Source organism: Pelmatolapia mariae, linkage group LG20 (genome assembly GCF_036321145.2).
Source record: "Pelmatolapia mariae isolate MD_Pm_ZW linkage group LG20, Pm_UMD_F_2, whole genome shotgun sequence".
Taxonomy (NCBI): domain Eukaryota; kingdom Metazoa; phylum Chordata; class Actinopteri; order Cichliformes; family Cichlidae; genus Pelmatolapia; species Pelmatolapia mariae.
Genome location: NC_086244.1, coordinates 18315011 through 18335360, shown reverse-complemented (window position 1 = coordinate 18335360; position 20350 = coordinate 18315011). Strand labels below are relative to the sequence as shown.

At 38.1% G+C, this 20350-nt stretch overlaps 1 protein-coding gene across 1 annotated transcript; it reads left to right on the top strand.

Annotated features, from left to right (window-relative positions):
- Window positions 1-9620: 9620 nt before the first annotated feature.
- Window positions 9621-12458, top strand: mfsd4ab (major facilitator superfamily domain containing 4Ab). The gene is made up of 10 exons (XM_063464993.1): window positions 9621-9850; window positions 9949-10147; window positions 10372-10614; window positions 10744-10906; window positions 11066-11181; window positions 11322-11495; window positions 11648-11795; window positions 11889-11959; window positions 12102-12222; window positions 12349-12458. The coding sequence occupies exons 1-10, from the start codon at window positions 9621-9623 to the stop codon at window positions 12456-12458; spliced, it is 1575 nt and encodes a 524-aa protein (XP_063321063.1).
- Window positions 12459-20350: the final 7892 nt, after the last annotated feature.

Genomic DNA, 20350 nt, shown 5'->3' with positions numbered 1-20350 from the left:
TTAAACAAGTCCCTTTCTTTGGCTTTCTTTGAATGAGTTCTTAAGATTCGTAGTTGGCAGAGTGCCCATGGGTCCTGGATGGAAAAGGATAAAAGAGGGGCTGAGGTAGGGGGGCTGTCTATTGTGTTTGTTCCCTTCCTTTCAGTCTTGGCACTCCAGTTGATCTTTGCAGCCAGTTTGCTGAATATTCCACTCATTTATTCCTTGGTGGTATACAGAAGATTACATTTTTTCTTATTCACAATGCTCATGTCTTCTCCCACTGATGACACAAACTTTGTCTTTTGTCGTTCTCCACGTACAGCGTTGACAGTCTGGGTTTCAAATTTTAAGGCTTTAAGCCAGTGCTGCTCTGAAGAGCCTGGTGTCTTTAGAGTTTCTCAAGCTTTGTTTGGGCCTCTTTTCTCCCTCCTTTGTCTTCCTTATAGTCTATCACTAGTAGAGGGAGACTGCTGTTTTGCCTCGTGAATCTGAGCTGAAGACAGCAGGTGCTGTTGCCCCTCTCTGAGCCACACTCAATCACAGCTTTCTCCCCCTTCATCCATTTCCTCTACTAATACCCCCCCCCCCCCCCCCCCCCCCTCACATCGACAGGGGGAAGGGGGGGGGGGGTTGGATAAGGAGAATGGGCTACTGTATAATGAAACACACCCTGTAAAAAGATGCAGTTTGCTGAAGGTTTTAATTGAGTGACGTCACATTAGTGTGGTTAGAATGGTTTTATGAGCCGTGTGACACAGAAGCGAAGTCGATCATGTAAACAGTGTAAAGGATTAATGCAACTGTATCGCTTGTCAGTCACCACTGCTGCTTGTGCTGCATCAGTGCCGCAAGAAAAGCCCTGTTTTCACTCAGTCTACACCCCCCACCCCTCTTCCTCCTTACCCACAAACCCTTCGTTCCCTCTCGCTGTCTTTCTCTCGCTTCCCCTCAAATAGACACACAGGCTTGGTTCATTACTATTCACCAGGTTTCACTAAGACACGCATCATTGCTCTGCTCTCTACAACTGTGTCGGGAGAGGCGCGGGGGCTGGGATAGGAGGACAGTGAGAAGAAGGGGAAAGCAAGAGATATCTTATGATAGAAAAGAATAAATCTCTATTGTTTTCTGTCCTTGGACATGTGTACAAACATATATTACCAGACAGCTGTATGCATGAGTTGTTCTTTCCTCTGGCTGACAGAAAAATCTTCAGGGGGAATACAGCTGGTTCAGTCCTCAGTGAAGAAATCTGTTATCCTTTGTGTGGTTTTGAATTTATCCCTTGCCTTTCATTGACTCTGCTGAGATCATACACTCTATCACAGCATTCAAATTATTATCTGCACTGATATACTGACAAATTATTTCATCCATGAAAATGGGCACAGTGCTTGATTTTCTTTCTATGTGTTAGCTCAGTCTAAGGCATCTATAGTCTAGAGCACTTCACTGTGAAACTAATCCTTTGTTATGCTGCTTTTAATTGCGTTCTTTACTCAGCTGCTGTCGCTAGATTACAATTATTCGCAGGGCAATGCAAAACCATAAGACAGGAGGAAACTATGGAACAGTGCTAAGTGGATTTACTGTTAAGTGGAGCTGCAGCGACTAGTTAGTGCTCAAAAAAAGGTATGACAATCATATGATTTGATGCTACGACCAGAAGTTCCCTGATTTTAGCTTAACAAACATCAGTATTTGAATAGTGTATCTGTACTGTTTATTGCTGAAATATTTGTGAACAGCCTTTTAAAAATGTAATAGGCATTTTCTTATTTGCACGACCAATTAGTCAGTACTGAAGCCACAGTCACTTTAGCCCCTACCATATTTCTCATGAGCTGAGCTTGAGTGGCATCTGATGAGTAATATGTTTAAAGATTAAATGTACTATTGCAAATTAGAGCCCATCAAAGACAGCAAAATTACTCTAAGAGGTTTTAATGTGGGGCAGCATGGTGGCGCGGTGGTTAGGACTGTTGCTTTACAGCAAGAAGTTCCATGGATTTAAATTCACCATCTGCCAAAGCCTTTCTGTAAGGAGTTTGCATGTTCTCTCCATGACTGTGTGGGGCTCCCCAGAGTTCATAGACATGCAGTTAGTAGGGTTTAGCTAATTTATGATTCTAAATTGGTCCTATCTTTAAATGGCTGTCTGTCTCTCTGTGTTAGCCCTGCGACAGACAAACTGTCCTGGGTATACCCTGCCTCTTGCCCTATGGCAGCTGGGATGGCCTCCAGCCCTCCCATGACCCTGAATTGGATAAGTGGAAGAAAATGGATGGATGAGTGATTGTAATGCCAACATTAAAGCATTAGATGGAAAAAAAAAAATCCAAACAGAGGAAAGCCTAAAAATAAATGTTTAAAAGTGAACGTGAATTAGAAATACATTTTTCAAATGTTTTTGAATTATCTGTCAAAAACAGATGTCATACTAGAGCAAGAAGTGGCATAATTAGCTATTAAACAGCTATCAACAGAAGCAGCGCTGCTCTACTGATCTGAACTACACAAGCTCCAGATGTGGGATCAGCAGCTGTGCTTTGAGCTGTCCTTGGTGTGGAATCCTGACTGAAGTCTTTGGATAATCATCAATGGTCCACTGAACTTAAACATCAATTGACATATTATTAAAGCCTCAACTATTAGAGGAAAAGGGTATTACTAAGTCCAGTTCTTTACAAAACCCGAGTGACATCCTCAAAGACGATTTATACTCATTAGAACACAAGAAAAGCCTTTTTTAAAGATTCATGATAAACTCTGGAGCTACATTAAAACAAAACTCCCACAAGGCCAGGCCTTATTTCTCTTGCTTTCTTCTTTTTACTAATATGTATATACTACTTGTGCAACCCAAAATGTTTTGTTTGAAGGGGGTTTTTTTTCTGTTTTTTTTTGTTATCATAATTAGAAAACTCTTTTAATTAGTATACCTGCTAAATGTTTACTGAGGATATATTTCATTCATTTCTTCTGCAATATACACAAGAAGCAACTAAAAGTAAATGGGGTTTTTTTTTGTTTGTTTGTTTTTTACAGGATATGATTATCCATTTTAATTCAATTCAGTTCGATGAAATTTTATTTATATGCCACCAAATCACCAGAACTGTTGCCTCATTGGACAATAGCCAGTTATTGTTGCCATTAATGTTGCCATAATAGTTACTGTCAAAATCCCAAAAGGGATGTTATGCAGGGTGGGATAGAAAATACACAGAACTGCAATGATGTGTAAAAATCTACCCCTAAATTCAGACTAATCTAGCTTTTCAAAATGTATTTTCTAATGTTATAGAGAGAGATCATTATTTTGTTTAATAGTTCACAAGTCATGTTTGGTCACGACAGTCGTTTGACTCAACATACTTACTTTTTTTACACTGGTAAATATTGGAATTTTCTTCTAGAGGGAACACCATCCTGTACAGCTGTTTAGATGTTAATTGAGCTACACCTGAGATGACTCGAAGGTTGTGGAAATTAATGATTTGGCGAGCTATGTCAGAGTTCAAGACATTTTTCTGTGTCACAAAGGTTGTTCTCACTTTACTTTCACTGTGGTGACTCATAATGAACATGACTTTGTTTGAAGCCAATTATGTTCAGAGTTTCAGTCTAAGATCAACTGAAAGTTCTAGTTTAAGTGCTGTATACGTTCTCTGCTGGGGGAATTATAGTTCTTTATACTATATTTTACACTGAATTCTTTGTAGATTTTGTAATTATGGTTTTATGCTATTGAGTGTTGGAATTTTCTTTGTGTATTGTGAATGTGAAAGCCCAACAGGGGTTGAAAATTAGCAACAGCTATAAACTCCATATGCTGCACATTAATTTCAGCCTCCATATTGGTATGTTAAACTATTTTGTCCCTTTTTAAAATAAGTAAATAACAAATGTATCATTAGCATTACAGTGTTACATAATGGACAAGAAACCGCTACTGTAGCACCTTAATCACTACTGATACTTTGCTGCTAAATTATTTATACCTACACTTCTATATTTACTCCATACTGTTACTCAGGTTGTTACTCAGGTTGTTGCACTTCACTCATTTGTATTACTCTATTACTTATCTGTATTATTTATTACTTATTTGTATTATTTTATTGCTATTTGGTACTATTTCATTACTTGTCATTCTGTTGTTTTTATGGAAAACAACCTCGCCTCATGTAAACATGCGATGAGAATGACAGTAAAGTTTCCTTGAATCCTTTTTGACATTGATTTCTGGTGCATCAATCTATTGTCTTATTTGCAATACTTTTGCATTTAGGTTTTTTATGAGCATTTTGTCACGATCATTTGATAATAACTGATTGGAGCAGGCAGCGCTCAAATGTGTGAAGAAGAAGAGTCATACAATGCATGAAACACCCCTTTTTTGCATGAGTGTACAAAGATCCTGAAGCAGGGAAGCCTGTGGTAACAGAGACTGGTGATAAACATTGTAGTGATACCAGTTATCAGTGACTGGGGTTTTTAGGTTTTGTCATTCCAGCTAACACAAAGAAAGCTTGGCTATGTTGAACTTCCTTTCTTCCTTAGTATAGCCCTCTTTGTAGTGCACCTCTCTGTAATGAAAAGTGTTAGTTAGGGTAAACCCTGTAATCACTTTCAAATAACCTAATTTATTAAAGCATCATTTAAAGTCCTGTAAATAATTATAATTACACTAGATTGGTATATTCAAGCACAAAGGGGGTTCACAAGGGGGCGAGATCTTAACTGCATCACCAAATGCTAGGTTGAAAGCACAGAGCTTCAGAGAATGGCACTGTTTTGGCCTGCACTCATTTCTGTTTGCATACCACATTTCCCTGGCTCTATTTTGAGCCTGAGGAGATGTGAGGGGGTGCACTACAGGGCATTTCCATCCAGGGCTACAGGGACTGTGGGAGAAATGTGGATAGGTGATCAATGTATTTCTTATTGCCTCAGAAGGGGCCTGTGCCATGGCTACTTTAGCTTATCACTTTAGTTGTGTTAATGCATGATTTATGTATGCCTGCCTGAGTCGATAATTGTATACTATGACATTGTGGCTTCTTTCTTATCATGCTCATTAAAGTAATAATTTTACATGATTATTTTTAATGTGAATAGAATTTTGAAGATGTATTTGAGAATAGCACAGAATAAAAAGGGGTTTCTCTTCTATTACAAAACATTTGGTCCTTTGCTGAGCAGGCTTTTTGGATCCTAAATGAATGGTATATAATATAAAGAAGCAAATACTAGAGGTGAGAGTGAGGATGGAAGAAGGAAAACTAGCATTCATCTCATGATTCCTGTCACATTTTCCTGGCACTGTCTCTGGCCTCTGATTGAAGATTGGATAAATGTCAGCTTATGGAGATGAGAGAGAAGAGTAAGATAATGCTATTTTGGACCTTTATATAGCAGCCATCAGCAACTATGTACTCAACTTAAAAAAATGCTGTTCTGGAAAGGTAGACATTAAAACAGTAAATGGACTTCATAAATATATAGTGCTTTCTGAACACTCTGTTCTCTGCATTCCTTTACAAGTAAGGGGGAGAATAGAGAGGACAACTGCTTAAAAGGTATCATTTTATACATTTAGTTATGTCTGAATTTGGTTCATCATCATATTTTTTCATTCTAAAGAGTCAATTGAGTGTTTACATTTTTTTTTCAGAGGCAAACCAAACTGAGTTTACCTTGAATGGGATGAAGGCAATGCTTTTACACCATCTAGTGTTGAAAGGTTGAAGAGAAGCCTGCTGTTCTTGAGTCACTTTGTTCTTTCACTGGAATGTTTGAGTTTCACTTTGCAGAATTTAAACCATCTGTTTAAGAGCGTTTCAGCAAGTGAAATTAAACCAAACACTGGTGGATTCTAGTTTAGATTTTTATCTTTCATCTATTTTCTGCTGAAAATGTTCCTGTGTCATTTCTGAAATTTTTATATAGAGTCACATGAAAATGAAAGTAGACCCTCTTTCGATTCATCTGGTAATTAGGTTGTATTTACTTCATTTTAAGACAAGCTAAGACCACGTGTCACTTTTTATTTAACAAAACGAATCCTAAATTTGGAAGTAGTGTACACCCTTACTGCTTCCAAAGGAATAAAGAGGAGAAGTAGCAGATGGGTGATGGTAATCAAATGCACTTAAATAACTGATCATCAGCAAGTGTGAGCACCTCTATAAAAGCAGATGTTTTGGCATTTTGTTCATTTGGTGCATTCAAATGGGTGATAACACAATGCCAAAGAGGAAAGATATCAGCAATGATCTTAAAAGAACTATTATTGCTGCCCATCCATCTAGGAAAGATTATAAAGTGATTTTCAAACAATTTAAAGTCTATAACTCTACAGTGAGAATGATTATTTATCAGTGGAAAACATTCAAGACAATTGCCAGTCTTCACATCAGGATCTGCAATGCTCAAAGAAATTGCAAAAATCCAAGGGTTATCTTAGGATACAGGCTTTAGTTGGCATGGACAGACACGACCAAAGTCGAGATATCTGGTCATAATGCACAGTGTAACAGCATAAAACACAGCATATCTGCACAAATGCCTCATACCAGCTGTCAAGCACAGTAATGGAAGGTTGATTATTTCAGCTTGTTTTGCAGCCACAAGACCTGGGTATCTTGCAGTCATTGATTTGACAATGAAGTCCTCTAAACACCAAAGTATTCTACTGTCAAATGTGAGGCCATCTTTCCAAGAGGAAAAGTTGGCCCTAATTGGGTCATGCAACAGGACAAAGATTCCAAGTACAAATCTACAACAGAATGACTGAAAAAATAATAATAATAATCAAGGTGTTGCAATGAGCCGGTCAATGTCCAGACCTCAAGCGACTTGAAACACTGTGGCAATATCTTAAGACAGCTGTGCATAAACGAATCCCAGCAAACCTCAATGAACTGAAACAATGCTGTAAAGAAGACTGGGCCAAAATCCTTCCCCAATAATACGAGGGACTGATAAAGTCATACAGAAGGCAATTGCTTCAAGTTATTGCTGTTAAAAATGGATGTACAAGCCATTCATGGGGTGTACTTAGTGTTTCACACACTGCTTCTACATGTCGTTAAATGAATATTAAACAAGTAATTTAAGTAATTTTAAAACCTGGCATCAACCAGATGATTTTTTTTATTGACCCTACATGCAATGCAATACAAAAAAATAAAACAATATACAACTGACATTAGACATTCTGCACTGCTAATTCCTTTTAAAGTATATTCCAGTGCAAATAGTAATGAACTTTACATCTTTTTTAAATGTCGGCAAAGAGCATTTCTTCTAGTACTTGCCTGAGATTTTTAATTAGAAGACCTGAGACCTTTTTTGCCACAGGCAATGTGAAAACTTGAAGGCTGCAGTCAAAATACACTCACAAGAGACTTTTCAGTGAAGTAGGAGAGATCTTATGTTTGGCAGTCTAATGTTAATTAGATGGGATTAGGTTGCAGTTTAAAAACTCATAAAAATATATATTTTTGTGGTTTAAAAAAATTTATTAAAAGCAATTTTAAACTAAGAGATCGTGCATGTGAACCGGCTACACAAGTATACATTTTTAAGCCAATATAAAGGCAGATGAAGTATCTCTTCCTAAACGAACCAGGGTAAATAATAATTTCATTCAAAAGTAGATGTCCTGCTTCAGTAACCAGAAACTGCTGTTTCTTTTTAACACTCCCTGACATGCCTCTAAGATAATGTTAGTTGACAATTACCAAAAGAAGCTGCTGTATCTCCAGAAGAGGAAATGGATGTTAATGAATACCTGCTGTATAAACACATGTATTTCTAAAGTTAAAGTAACTGACCTTCATCTCCATGTCAAAGACAAATCAGTTACACATCTTACAGGGCTAACTGTGAATCTTAAATACAACACTGTACAGAAAGATACAGCTACAGGAAAATGTGACTGTTTGTGAACGTTCTATATAATAGGTGCAAATACAACAAACACAAAGAAAAGAATCAAGTTTTTTTTTGAAGAAGAAGAAGACATCTGAAATAATGCACGCATCACAGTTTTGTGTTTATGGGGAAATGCAGTCACTGTAGATGAAAATAAACATTCAAATGATATACCAGATGATGTGCTGATTACTGATTGAATAAAATTGTACTAAAAAGTACTACAAATAAATAATTTTTTAAAAAAGGGTTGTCAGTATGTGAATATATAGTTCAGTAAAACTCCTAGTATCTTTTACTGCACCAGTGCCTGTTATAAAACCCATGATTAAAGTTGAACAGAGTCAGTTTTAATGAAAAACCGGTGTTAAATTTGCCTCCACGTTTTACAACCTTGCCGGAAGCCCATATTTGGCCACAACTAGTAGAGATTTGCTTCTTTTATGCAATCATTATAGGGATTAGCTATTAACTCCATTCATCCCTCCATTCAATTTCTTCCACTTATCCAAATGTATTAAGTCCTTTATTTTATTCATACACCTCAAGGTTAAGTACTTCAACAGCTGACTCATCGCACTTCATTACTAAATTCAGATTGTTTTTTTTAAATCCCAAAAAACTCTCCAAATATCGAAATCATGTTGGAGCCTTAAAGTGCAATTTGTCTGCTAGTTTCTCTGCAGGTTGACATTAGTTCTTCAAGTGGAGGCCAAGGTAAAGACTGCATGTTGCTTTTCACACATTAACTATCCTCACTTGCCATCCTGAACTTTATACTGCGCTGGCACTACTGCTAATATGTTAAAAGTGCGGCACAAAAAAAGGGCAATGATTAAATTAACAGTCAAAATATTTCATACTGGAATGAAAGAAAAAGTAAGTAAACTTCTTCATCCTGTGACAATGAATGTCTGAAAAAAATCCATCAGACTAGACAAAGTGTGCCAGTGAACTAACAGTTATAAGCACGTTGTATACATATATAATATTGCTATAAACTATATATTGATTTTTTTTTTTATCCAATTCTAAACAAAAATTATGTTTCTTAAAGATTTACAATACAATTTAGAAGCCTGAATGGATAAAATACAGAGTGACATTATCTTATTAATTATAGATTCAGAGATTTTATAACCAACAAATACTATAGGCCTATTTGCAGTGGGAAAAAGTGACAGTTGGCCAAAACACAATGTTGTTTTGTTAACGTTTTATATCATATTGTGACGTTTTTATTACACAATCTTCTTTTGTAATGTGAGTTGCCCAGGTGTCAAAGAAAAGACAACTTGTCAATGAGACACATGTATCATTGCTTCCTGAGTGACACATTTTCCACTGTATGATTCGATGTACCATTGCACATAAATGCACACTAGCTTGTAGTATTTCACCTCACAAACCCGTTTTCAATGCTAATGATTGACACAATTCAAGTGGGGATATTTTTGTCGGAAGAATCTCCACTTCATCCATTAACTCGAGAGGACATCCTTTCCTGTTAAGCAATACAAAGAGGTTAAGGCTTAAAGCTTTAAAAGGGATCAAGAAACTCATTATGTTGCAGCTAGTATCCACGGAAACTCTGTGAAGCTGCTTACCCATTTTGCGTTTGCAAAACTTGGTTTTAAAAGGAAAAAAAATCTTGAAAGTGTCACTGAGCTACATCAATTTTTATTGAGCCCAAGATGTTTCTGGATGAGCGGATTGTAACTCTGTTCAAAAGGAATGCCCATCACACACTCACTTACTGGAGTGTTTTCTTCAGCTTTGGACTCTGCATTGCTTTTCTTGGACCTACGATTTTAGACTTGCAATGTCAAACAAACTCAACACTTAGTCAGATCACCTGGGTATTTTTTGCCCAACAGTTCTGCTTATTGATTGGCAGCTCTGTTGGTGGTATTTTCAAGAGGACGTAAGTATCACAATCTCGCAACTAGAGTCTGTGCTGTCATATAAAAGTCCTGAAGGCCTGCATAAATGACCTCTCTTTCTCTCTTTTCTTTTTTAAAGGTTGTTGACCGCTCTTGCGGCCTTATTTTTTTCTGCTCTTGTCATCTCTGTAATATTTGCCATCATCCCTCTGTGCAATAATGTCCTTGTTTTGGCCATTGCCATGGCTGTGTCTGGTTTGGCAATGGGTGTCATTGACACTATTGCTAACATCCAACTGGTGACCATATATCAGAAGGACTCTGCCGTTTTCCTACAGGTGAAAAAGTACCGACATGATCAAAATACTGAAATTCAATGAGCCGATTCAGATGTTTGCTTTGTCTGTCAAGTATTATCGAGATATTATATAGAGACAAAACGATGAGAATATTTGCAAAAGATTCTCAATAGGAGTGCACTGTGAAGTTAGGTGCTAGTAATATACTGTGTTCTTCAAAAACTGCAGTAAGTAATGTCCTTGGCCTTTCTACTTTTTTGCAGGCTCTTCATTTTTTCATTGGGTTCGGTGCCCTAGTGAGCCCACTGATTGCAGATCCTTTCCTCTCAGAGACAGGCTGTGGGAATCACACAGGGAATGAGACTGAGGTCATACATCATTTCAGAAGCATGCTGAGAAACAGTCCAATCGTAGAACACAGCATACCTCTGAGCAACCTGTCCCATGGGGTAGAGAAAGAGGAGTCCAGTGTGCACTATGCTTTCTGGATCATGGCACTTATTAATGTAAGACCCTGAACAGATGTACATTGAATGAGAGGAGCAGGGTTTTGTTTGTTTGTTTGTTTGATTGTTTGTTATTGTATGATTATTGTTTCTTGAAATAAGAAAAAAAAAAGTTGTGTGTACTTTCAGCTGCCTGTGCCCATTGTAGTCCTATATCTGATTTATCGAGAGCAGCTGATCCCATGTTGCCCCAGTGGCACGCCACGTCTTTTGGACAAGGATGAACTAGCAATGGAGAGCCAGCAGGGGGCCGAGGGCCCAGCTGCGGAACAGAATGAACATGAAGCTGGGGGTAAGGATATAGACGGAGAGATTTTTGCACTAGGACTATTTTAAAATGAAAAGTACACATTTTTCATGATTTTCCAACCAGTTTGGATAAAAAACAAAGGAATGAATTGCACTTTGTGTGCACCAATCTGTCATTTTGTGACTTTTTGCCCTGTTACAGGTCATGGGAGTATCTTTAGCTGCTGTCAGAATGATAACCTGCGCGAGCTGCCTTTATCCTTCTTTATGATTCATATTCTTGGTGGGATGGTGCTTTTTATGACTGATGGTATTGTGGTGAGTGAGGAGTGCAGATAAATGACATGGTGTTCATTTCACCTATTATTTTACACATAGTTTTATGTGTGCTTAGAAAAATTGCTCCACATAAATCCCAGAAAATAGAGCACATGAAAGAACGTCGATTTTCATTGCAGGGTGCATATGCCGGCTTTGTGTACACCTACGCTGTGGCACCACCGATGTCCTTGCCTCATAAGACGGCTGGTTACCTGGCCAGTATCTTTTGGGCAGCTATCACTGCTGGACGTTTGCTGTCCATACCACTCTCATATCGTTTCCAGCCTGTGAAACTACTCATATTCAACCTGGTAAGGCCAATAAAAAATTTAGAGGGCCATCATCACATCATATTGCATACACAATAGAAATAAAATACGCTGTAAATGTCAAACACTTGGTGATATATAAATGCTAAATGGAGCATATTTCCTCTTCTTTGTTTTTTGTTTGTCTTTTACAGGCAGGAGCTATTGTTACTGTGTTGATGCTGCTCATTTTCTACACCAGCAGCATCTTTCTGTTTGTCGGGACCTGTTTATGTGGCCTCTTTCTGAGCAGCATATTCCCTTGTATGCTTGCCTACACTGAAGACATCCTTGACTACCAAGGTAAGACGAAGTGTTATCTGTGCATTAAGAATAACTCAGCAGTAGAATGAGTGCAAGAGGCGAAGTAATAAACTATGCATGCATTTTTTACAGGTTGTGCAACCTCTGTCCTTGTGACAAGTGCAGGGATGGGAGAGATGGTAATGCAAGTTCTTGTTGGCTCAGTAAGTGTGATGACTATCTTCATTATTAAAGAGAGAATGTGCAGAAGTTGAAAAATGGGCTTTTAATTGCAAAGAAAAAAACAAGCCCAGTCGAGATTTAAGATTCATGTTCAGGAGTTTAATTTTGCTGTCTCATCTGCAGATTATTCAGACTGAAGGCAGCTACAGCTTCCTGCTGTGTGGAATGATAATTGCCTGCATTGGTTTTATCCTCTTTATTGGTCTCCTGCTGTTCCATCGAATGCACAGAAATTACCTCACAGGTACAGCATCAGCCAGAATCCTCAGACACTCCTTTGAAATAAATAATTGTGGGTGTGCTGAAAGTTTGTTTGTTTGTTTTTCTTTGCTCATCAACCCCCTCTCCAAACCCCCTGCCATCCAAACAGGAACCTCAAAAAAGTCAGCCATGGTGGAGGAGTCAGCAACAGAGCAGAACGGGGCAGTCAAAACAGAACAGATAGACAACGAACAGAATATTCAAGAGAGCCCGAACTGATGTGTATTTAACAGCCGACTGGTAGAGACTGAGTATTGCAGTACAAAAAAAGTCATCAAACAGTGTGTGCAATGTATCTTTTTTTGTGTGTTTTGCAAAGCAGTACTGTTTTAGATGACAGTCTGGTCTCTTAGATTGTTTTTATAAATTACAACCTGCATTCATCAAATTGTGTTTTATTCTGTTTTATATTGCATTTACAATGAAAGAATTATGAATAAAAAAATTTTTTAAAAATCTGACAAGTACACAAGTTATTTTGATGCAGTTAACTGACTCTAAATGTTTATTTTCGTTTGCACTTAAAACACCAGCCCCAGGTTTTATATTGTTTAACATCCAACCAACATGAGGACTAGTGACCAAATGTCGAATTGAGTCATCCAGCCTTTGAACAGTTAGTCAATCTGTAACAAACTAGAACAGAAGCAGCAGCAAGAACTTGGTCTTTCTGCTGCTGCAGTTGGCAAACAGTTCTACAAGTTCCAAGTACATGTTGTTAACTTTACTGATCCAGAGCCCACTGTCCACGCCACTGATCAACATCAGAAGAGCTTCCACCACTGGCTCCATTAGCCGTGTTCATTCTGGTTATTAGTGAAGGGGACTTGACTGGGGTCAACAGGCTGGAAAACTTCACAAATAAATAGTTATTGTTAAGATAGTTCTGCTTATGCCTCTGGATTTGTAGGGTGAGAGAGCGAGGAAAACCAAACCCAGCTTACACTTTAACAGAGCAAAGTACACCCTGCACAGATCAACACAAGTTTCTAAAGAAATTGATTCAGTAATACATTTTCTTCCACGTTTGGGCTGTTTTTGAGGAGATTAGTTGTTGCGTACTTTCCTTAGCTATTAAAATTGAGTTGTGGGGTTCGTAGTCATCCATAAAAGTAGTTCATACTATGGCATCTCCAAATTTGCTCTTTGTCAGCAAGTCAACCTTCAGGTGACCAGCAGGGAGCGATATAGACAGCATCATTATCATGATTAAAAACTTTATCTGGAAAATGGGAGATGAAATACAGCTAATCAAAAACATTTGTTCTTCCTTCCTATTGCAAAATGACCCTATTGCAAAATGGCCCTTCCTATTGCAAAATGGGAAGCAGATTTATGAGTCAGCTTAGACCAAAACTTCCTGTTTCAAATATGCTTAAAAACCTTTAAATTGATTAGAAATCCCAGTCTACAATTAATACAAAACGAAATACTACATAGAGTGCACTATGCAGGTCAACGGATGTTCAAGATGGGCTTTACGTCTACCAGCAACTGCCCACACTGTCAAGGCAATACACTGGACAACTACATCCACGCTTTTTTGGTTCTGTCCACCAGTTCAGAAGTTTTGGCACGGGATATGTGAAGACTTATCAAAGTGTCTGAAATGTAACATTTCAACCTCCCCTCTAATGTGCTAGTTGGGCAACTTGGATGATGTCACTACAGAAATGAATACAGCCCACGTGGTTTTCACTGCCGTATGCATTGCTAAGAAAATTAACTGGAAATGAACTTGAAAAATAAAAATAATATTAATTCTGACCAATACAGAGACCATCTAATAGATCACATTAGTCTGATACAGCCTCTGCCACCACATTAGATCAATACCTCTGGGCTCCTTTGATCAGCTCCATCCCCTAGTAGGGGTCGGGGTCGTAGTTTCGTCCCGCCTTTGCTATTGTGGTTGATGTGGGGGTAGGGACGGATCCCCTAGGGACGATTCCCTGGCTTAACCCAGGGGCTGTGGTCATGACCTGGCTAGGGGCACTGGTGGCTCTTGGATGGTGTTTTCCTGGTGGCTGCATGCAGCAGGGCTGGGGGAGGGTCTGTGTTGGCAGACATAGGTTACTGGCCTGGTAGCCTGGCTGCCCCTGGGTGGGTCTTTGGCGGGCATGGGGGCTTGGGGTTCTGGGGGTGCTCCACCTCTGGGCTGGGGCTCTGGCTGGGTGTTGGGGGCTTGGGTCCTGGTTATTGTGTCACCAAGGTTGTGGGCGGGTGTGTGCACGGGGCCTCAGCCCTGGCGCGGGGGGCCTCTGGTGCATCGGGCGAACTGGGGGCCTCTTCAACTGGCAGGGAGGTTGTTACATCCTTGCAGGAGTTCTCCACTCTCCAGGAGTTCACCCTGCAGGTGGGGGAAAGATATAGGAGAGGTGGTCCTCCGTTGGTCCTCCTTGGGCTCTCGCGCTCTGGGGGCCTCTGGATGTCTGGGGCCTGGATCTTATCCATGCCTGCTTCATGCCCTGGGGGACGGGGCTATGGCTCTCCACAACCTCTAGCAGATCGTAACATGGGGAAACATTTTAAATACAAGCTCGCCCGTCCACACAGCTATACACACAGGTGTACACACAGGTGCTCACAGACACAAACTGCACCTTTCTTGGCTGCTGCCTCAAAGCACATTGTGCGCTGTTGGTCTTGGGTGCTGCACAACAACATTCAAAATTTAGTATTTACTCTTACTTACATTTATTTAGGTTATTGCAGTGATGTTGTGTGTATTGTGTTGCTCTCTTTTTGGTTGTTTTCTCTTTTTTTTGTTCTCTCAACAGGTGATCCAGGTGATTTTTTTTTCTTATTTTTTTTAAGTGCCGTCTCTCACTGTCCATCTTTCCCTCTGTTTTTCTTTCCTTCCCTCTCTTTCTTTCTCCCTTTGCTATCCCCCAGTCATGTTTGTCCCATCTGTAATAACTTAAAATAAAACAAAATGCAATAAATAAATAATATTAACAAAGGTCAATCAAATGGACCAATACGGCAAGGCCGTGATGATCCACTTGGTAAAGTAAATCTGTTGGGCATCTTTCTTGGCCTTCAGACAACAATTTTGATGGCTAAAGAACCAAACGGGACAGGCAAGAGAAAAAAATAAATGTTCTTTTCACATTTCCTCCTATATGGCAAAGATAAATTCTTCACACTTAATATATGAATATACTGAATACAAATAGGTTATGGAGATTAGACCATTTTAACTTAGTTCAGTAACTCATCACGGCCAAAAAGACTGCCCTGACAAATGAAAAATAAGTATTCTCTGTGTGTCTGTACCCTTGATCTGGAAGTTCTTGATGATGTCATAGCCCATGGATATGCTATGGTTTTTCTTTGTAGTCATATGGCAAATCCCGAGGCTGACTCCATACTTCAGTTACATCATCTGTCAAAGACTCACAGATTCGTGCTGTCACAAAGCAGGGCATCAGTGACAGTATGAAATGTCATCAGTTATTTAATCAGGAGTGTTTCTTTGTGTCTTACTTTAAACAACCAACTTATTCTGACGCCATGCATGTGCTTTTGTATATATAACTGCAACTATATCTTACAGATGTAAACCTACAGAAACTGTGTGTGTGTGTGTGCGTGCGTGCGTGCGTGCGTGCACTTTACAAAACACCCATTTTCAATGAAGATATTTGAATACTCACCACAGCTAAATAGCCACTCTTATCCTAGGAGCATTTGAAGTTACTGTACTCACAAACCATAAAATTCATATGTCATAATATTAATATCCAGGGCCTTAGTGGTGAAAAACAAGACCTTACAATGGCAACAGGTTTAGGTTAATTATTTCAGGGTCCAGGAGTTCATTTTTAGAGCCATTTCATCCAACTGGAATCCACTATAATGCTTCAAATGCATACTGGCCACGCTTGTCAATATGATAAGCAGAATCAATGGTGTCCTTTCCAGCCAACACAGCAGCAGACATAAGAAGACGAGCCTTGTTGCACTGCTTGGTCTCATTCTGAAAGTCAGGTTTCATCTCCCATTGAATGTCAGCAGATATCAAATATTTAGTGCTGAACTTCAGATTTCATGATTTTTAATATGTTCAGGTGGTGAGCTGGACACCCCGTGGGGTTTTATTGTGGCATTTTGTCACATTGCTATCAGGTACAGAATTATTTAAAGCTTACTGAGACTAAAAGTACAAGTGGAGTAGAAGACTACACACTCCAAATAAATAGATAAATAAATAATGTTATAATAACTCCAGGAAAACTGCTTGTCCTCAGGAGGGCATTGTCTGAATGCTGGCTAGTCTCAGTCAATGTCAAACACATACATCCTCAGGAATTAAATAATTGAATTAATGATGGTCTGATGGTTGGCAGATCTCATGCTGGGGTGGAGGTGGATGTCAAAGCAAGTGGCAGGAAGGCTAAAGCAGCTTAAACAAAGAGAGCTGCCAATTAGTTGCATATAAAGGTATCAGCTATCTGTGCATTTTCTTATCCTAGCCAAAATTTTATCCAGAGAGAAAAGACTTGCTTTCATGTTTCTGCCAGTGAATCCAATACTTTGCACTGCAGTGACAACTAAACCACTCCCATACACCTAACTGTGTAAAATATTGTTCCTTAAATGAAATACTATATTTAAAAAATTCACAAACAAATTATTTTATGTATTCCCTCATTCTTCTGGCCATTGATTTGACTTTAAAGTGCCATGTTTTTTAAACTCCCAAACAAAATAATAGCAAAGGCATATAGAAGATAAGTTCAGGCTTAAGTGGGTGTCCACCTAAGTTAAAGACTGGATGGTTATCTTGGAGTGGAAAACTGCTTAACTAGGGAGATGAAACACATATGTGAATCTTAAACAATAATTACCAGGAGCACCTACTGGACTGAAACAACAAGATACTTTTACATACAGCCACAATTCCCAGCCAGTACTTTGCAAATGAATATCTCCTACTAGGAGGTCAACAGGCTGACTCACTTTTATAGACACCTAATTTAACAAAACATTACAAAATGCTACATGTGGGAAATGGGTTTATTTGCAAAAGATTTAACAAAAACATGTGACTGCTTATCAGGATTTCAGGCATAGTCTCTACAGGCATGCTTAGTCCTTGTGTGAAGGACTCTTCTATCCAAAGAAAACACAATTACAAAAGTAGTTCAGCAGCAAATAGCGAGCTGATATAAAATATTATACAAAAACCTCAAAAGACCATTGATAAATTTGTCAAACCTGTTTGTTTAGAATGCAAAACTATAGTTAATACTCTCATCTAAGAGCTTTTTACTTTTTAAATCTCTAAAGTGTGGAATAAATGACAAACCAATGCCAAGAGACAGACCAAAACAAGATGAAAGATGGATGTTTACGATTTTGCGAAAGTGCAGGGATTAATGATATGAAATATGCCTTTGTGTCATGCTGTAAATTTTATGTCAGTGTTGAGCAGTGACAGAGAACATTAAGAGTCAACTCACACAAACAACAGACAAAATTGCCTTTGAAAACCTATTTAGGTTGCAGATATGTGATGATAAATATGTTTGACAACTCTAATCACGCCTAAAGAAGGGTCATGATATGTCATAAAGAATGATTTGCATTCAATCCAGAGCATTCCCAGGGTAAATGGAGACCTTATCTAGTCATTTCAGCTTCTATTATAATAACCCTCTATATCTTTAACTGTTTATATCATTTTTAAAGAGCTGCTGTCAGTGGAAAGCACCTTGGCTGAAACAAGAGCCTCAAAGCAGAAGTAGTCCCACTTGAATTTCCAAAACAATTTGCTGATGTAGCTGCAAAAAGCCAAAGGTCAAACAAATGTCAAGCAGGCTGAGAGTAGGATGTTTCATTTATATACTGATTTTTTGGTTACAAGTGAAAAACAATCCAGTTTAAGCTGTCGCTAAGGGCATTTTGTCAGTTCAGAAGAGTTAATTTAGTAGTCTACTTGAGAATTCTTACCTTGGGGTATAAGTCAAAGACCAATTTGTCATATATTATACACATACATTATGCATTTCTTCACAAAAATATAACTCAAATATCTTAAATATTCACAAACCTGAAATGAGTTTCTTTGTATCTGGTAGAAATGACTCTGTGTTATACATTAAATTTATGTAGCTAAGGGTTTTCAGAAACAGATGTGCACATGGGTGTTGCAACCACACTGCTAATTTAGTCACAGGCACATGCATGCAACGGGATAGTTCTGTTTTTTGTAGGCTGACCTTAACTACCTAAGTGTTAACCCAAAATAGCATCATTAAAGCTTCCTCACAAAAGGTTTTGTATTAACAGTTTGATTTTTTATTATGAGGCATAATATACAATGTGATATATCAGTGTTTAGCATGTTGTCACATTTGTCTTATGTTGAGATCGGGGCTCTGAAGAAGTTTGTTTGTGTGGGCAAAGCTCTAACCTGAAAAAATAGCTCTGTTAATTTTTCATACCTTTAGATACTATTGAAAGGCAATTTGTTATTTGCTACACGTAAAATACATAATAACAAATCAAAATATTAAAAATAATCTTCCCTTCAACATGAATAATCAAACTATCAAGTCCACTAAAGTTCTACAGTACAAATGTAATGGGTACATAAAATATTGAAGCCCATAAAAGGAAACTGTAAGTGTGATTTTTTATTATAATACTGGCATCAGTTCCATCATTACTGAGCTATTAGAATGTATAATGGTACAAAATGGCAAGGAACCAAATTAGAGGAATAAAAGCCTGAGGAAAACCATACAAATGCAATATATGTGAAGCAATGGGAGGAAGGATAATTTTGTTTGTCCCACAGCAATTCATATCTTCAAAATAATTTTAAAGATTTGAGAAAGTCTGATGAGGCTATGCAGCAGACTGTTGTTAGAGACGAAGAAAACAACTGGATTAGGAAATCAGTCTGTACATTATGTGGTGTGACAGGCTGATATTTAGTGCCACCTACTGTTGGAATAAATCGGCTTAAAGTACCCCTTCTGAATTTCTCAGAAAAAGGATGAAATGTTAGACACTCATTCCAAAGAGATGACAAATAATAAAAGGCAGATTTGTGATGCTTTACATGAACATAAAAATCATTAAGAGCAAGACAGATAGATGGATGGATAGATCTGGTCACTCCCAACAAAAACCTTAGCATTTTTAACTCTGCCACCTCTGACTCAGCCTCCTGTCTTTTTGTTAATGCCAGCATCTCCAAATCGTCTGATAAATCGTATCAGATCTCACTGACATCTTTTAAACTTCCCTGTTTGCTCTTGCTGCTATCCTTCTATTACTAATCACCCTTAATATTCGTCTCCACCCACTCCACCCTGCCTGCACTCTCTTGTTCAACTCTCTTGTGCTCTGTCCATTGCTTTGCATGGTTTACCCCAGGTAATTTAACTTACATATGGAAATAAAGCAACAGAAATTATTTACAGCACTTTTATTTTAAATCAACAGACCGACCAGAGTTTATATGCAGAGGCCACAGTTCTTCTCTTTTGTTTCCATAAAGTATAAAGTCCCAGAAAACTGAATCTCACAAACAATTAATATACAGCACTCTGAAAACAGTTCACACTGTAAGCATCTAGATAAATGGATTTCTTTTTCTTTTAGTAGAAGGCTTTTGAGTAGGTGTATCTTTAAGTATTTCTTTTTGAAACAAGTACAAGTAGAAGAACATTTGGTTACTAAGCTGTTACTTCATATAAAAGAAGCTCAGTAAATTTTAAAAATGTTGGAGACAATAATGAGGAAAGCATTAATCTATCACAGGGTTATCAAGGTGAGCTGTTTGGCCAAAAGAAACAGCTGAGTGTGTTCTAAAAAAACAAAACAAAACAAAAAAACACACATAAACCCCCCACAAAACATTGGAAAATGGTAAATAAGCTGGTAAACCATGGAGCACAAAATATTGGACAACTGAAATACATTTTGATGGTGAAGGGAAAAAAAAAACTTTTAACCACTTTTAAGAGACAAAAATTCTGATAAAACTGAGGTTATTGTACTTGGCCATAAAAATCTTATAAATATTTATCTTAGAACAGTGTGATAATTCTTGGAGTGATTTATGAACAGGATATTTCCTTCAGTGCACATGA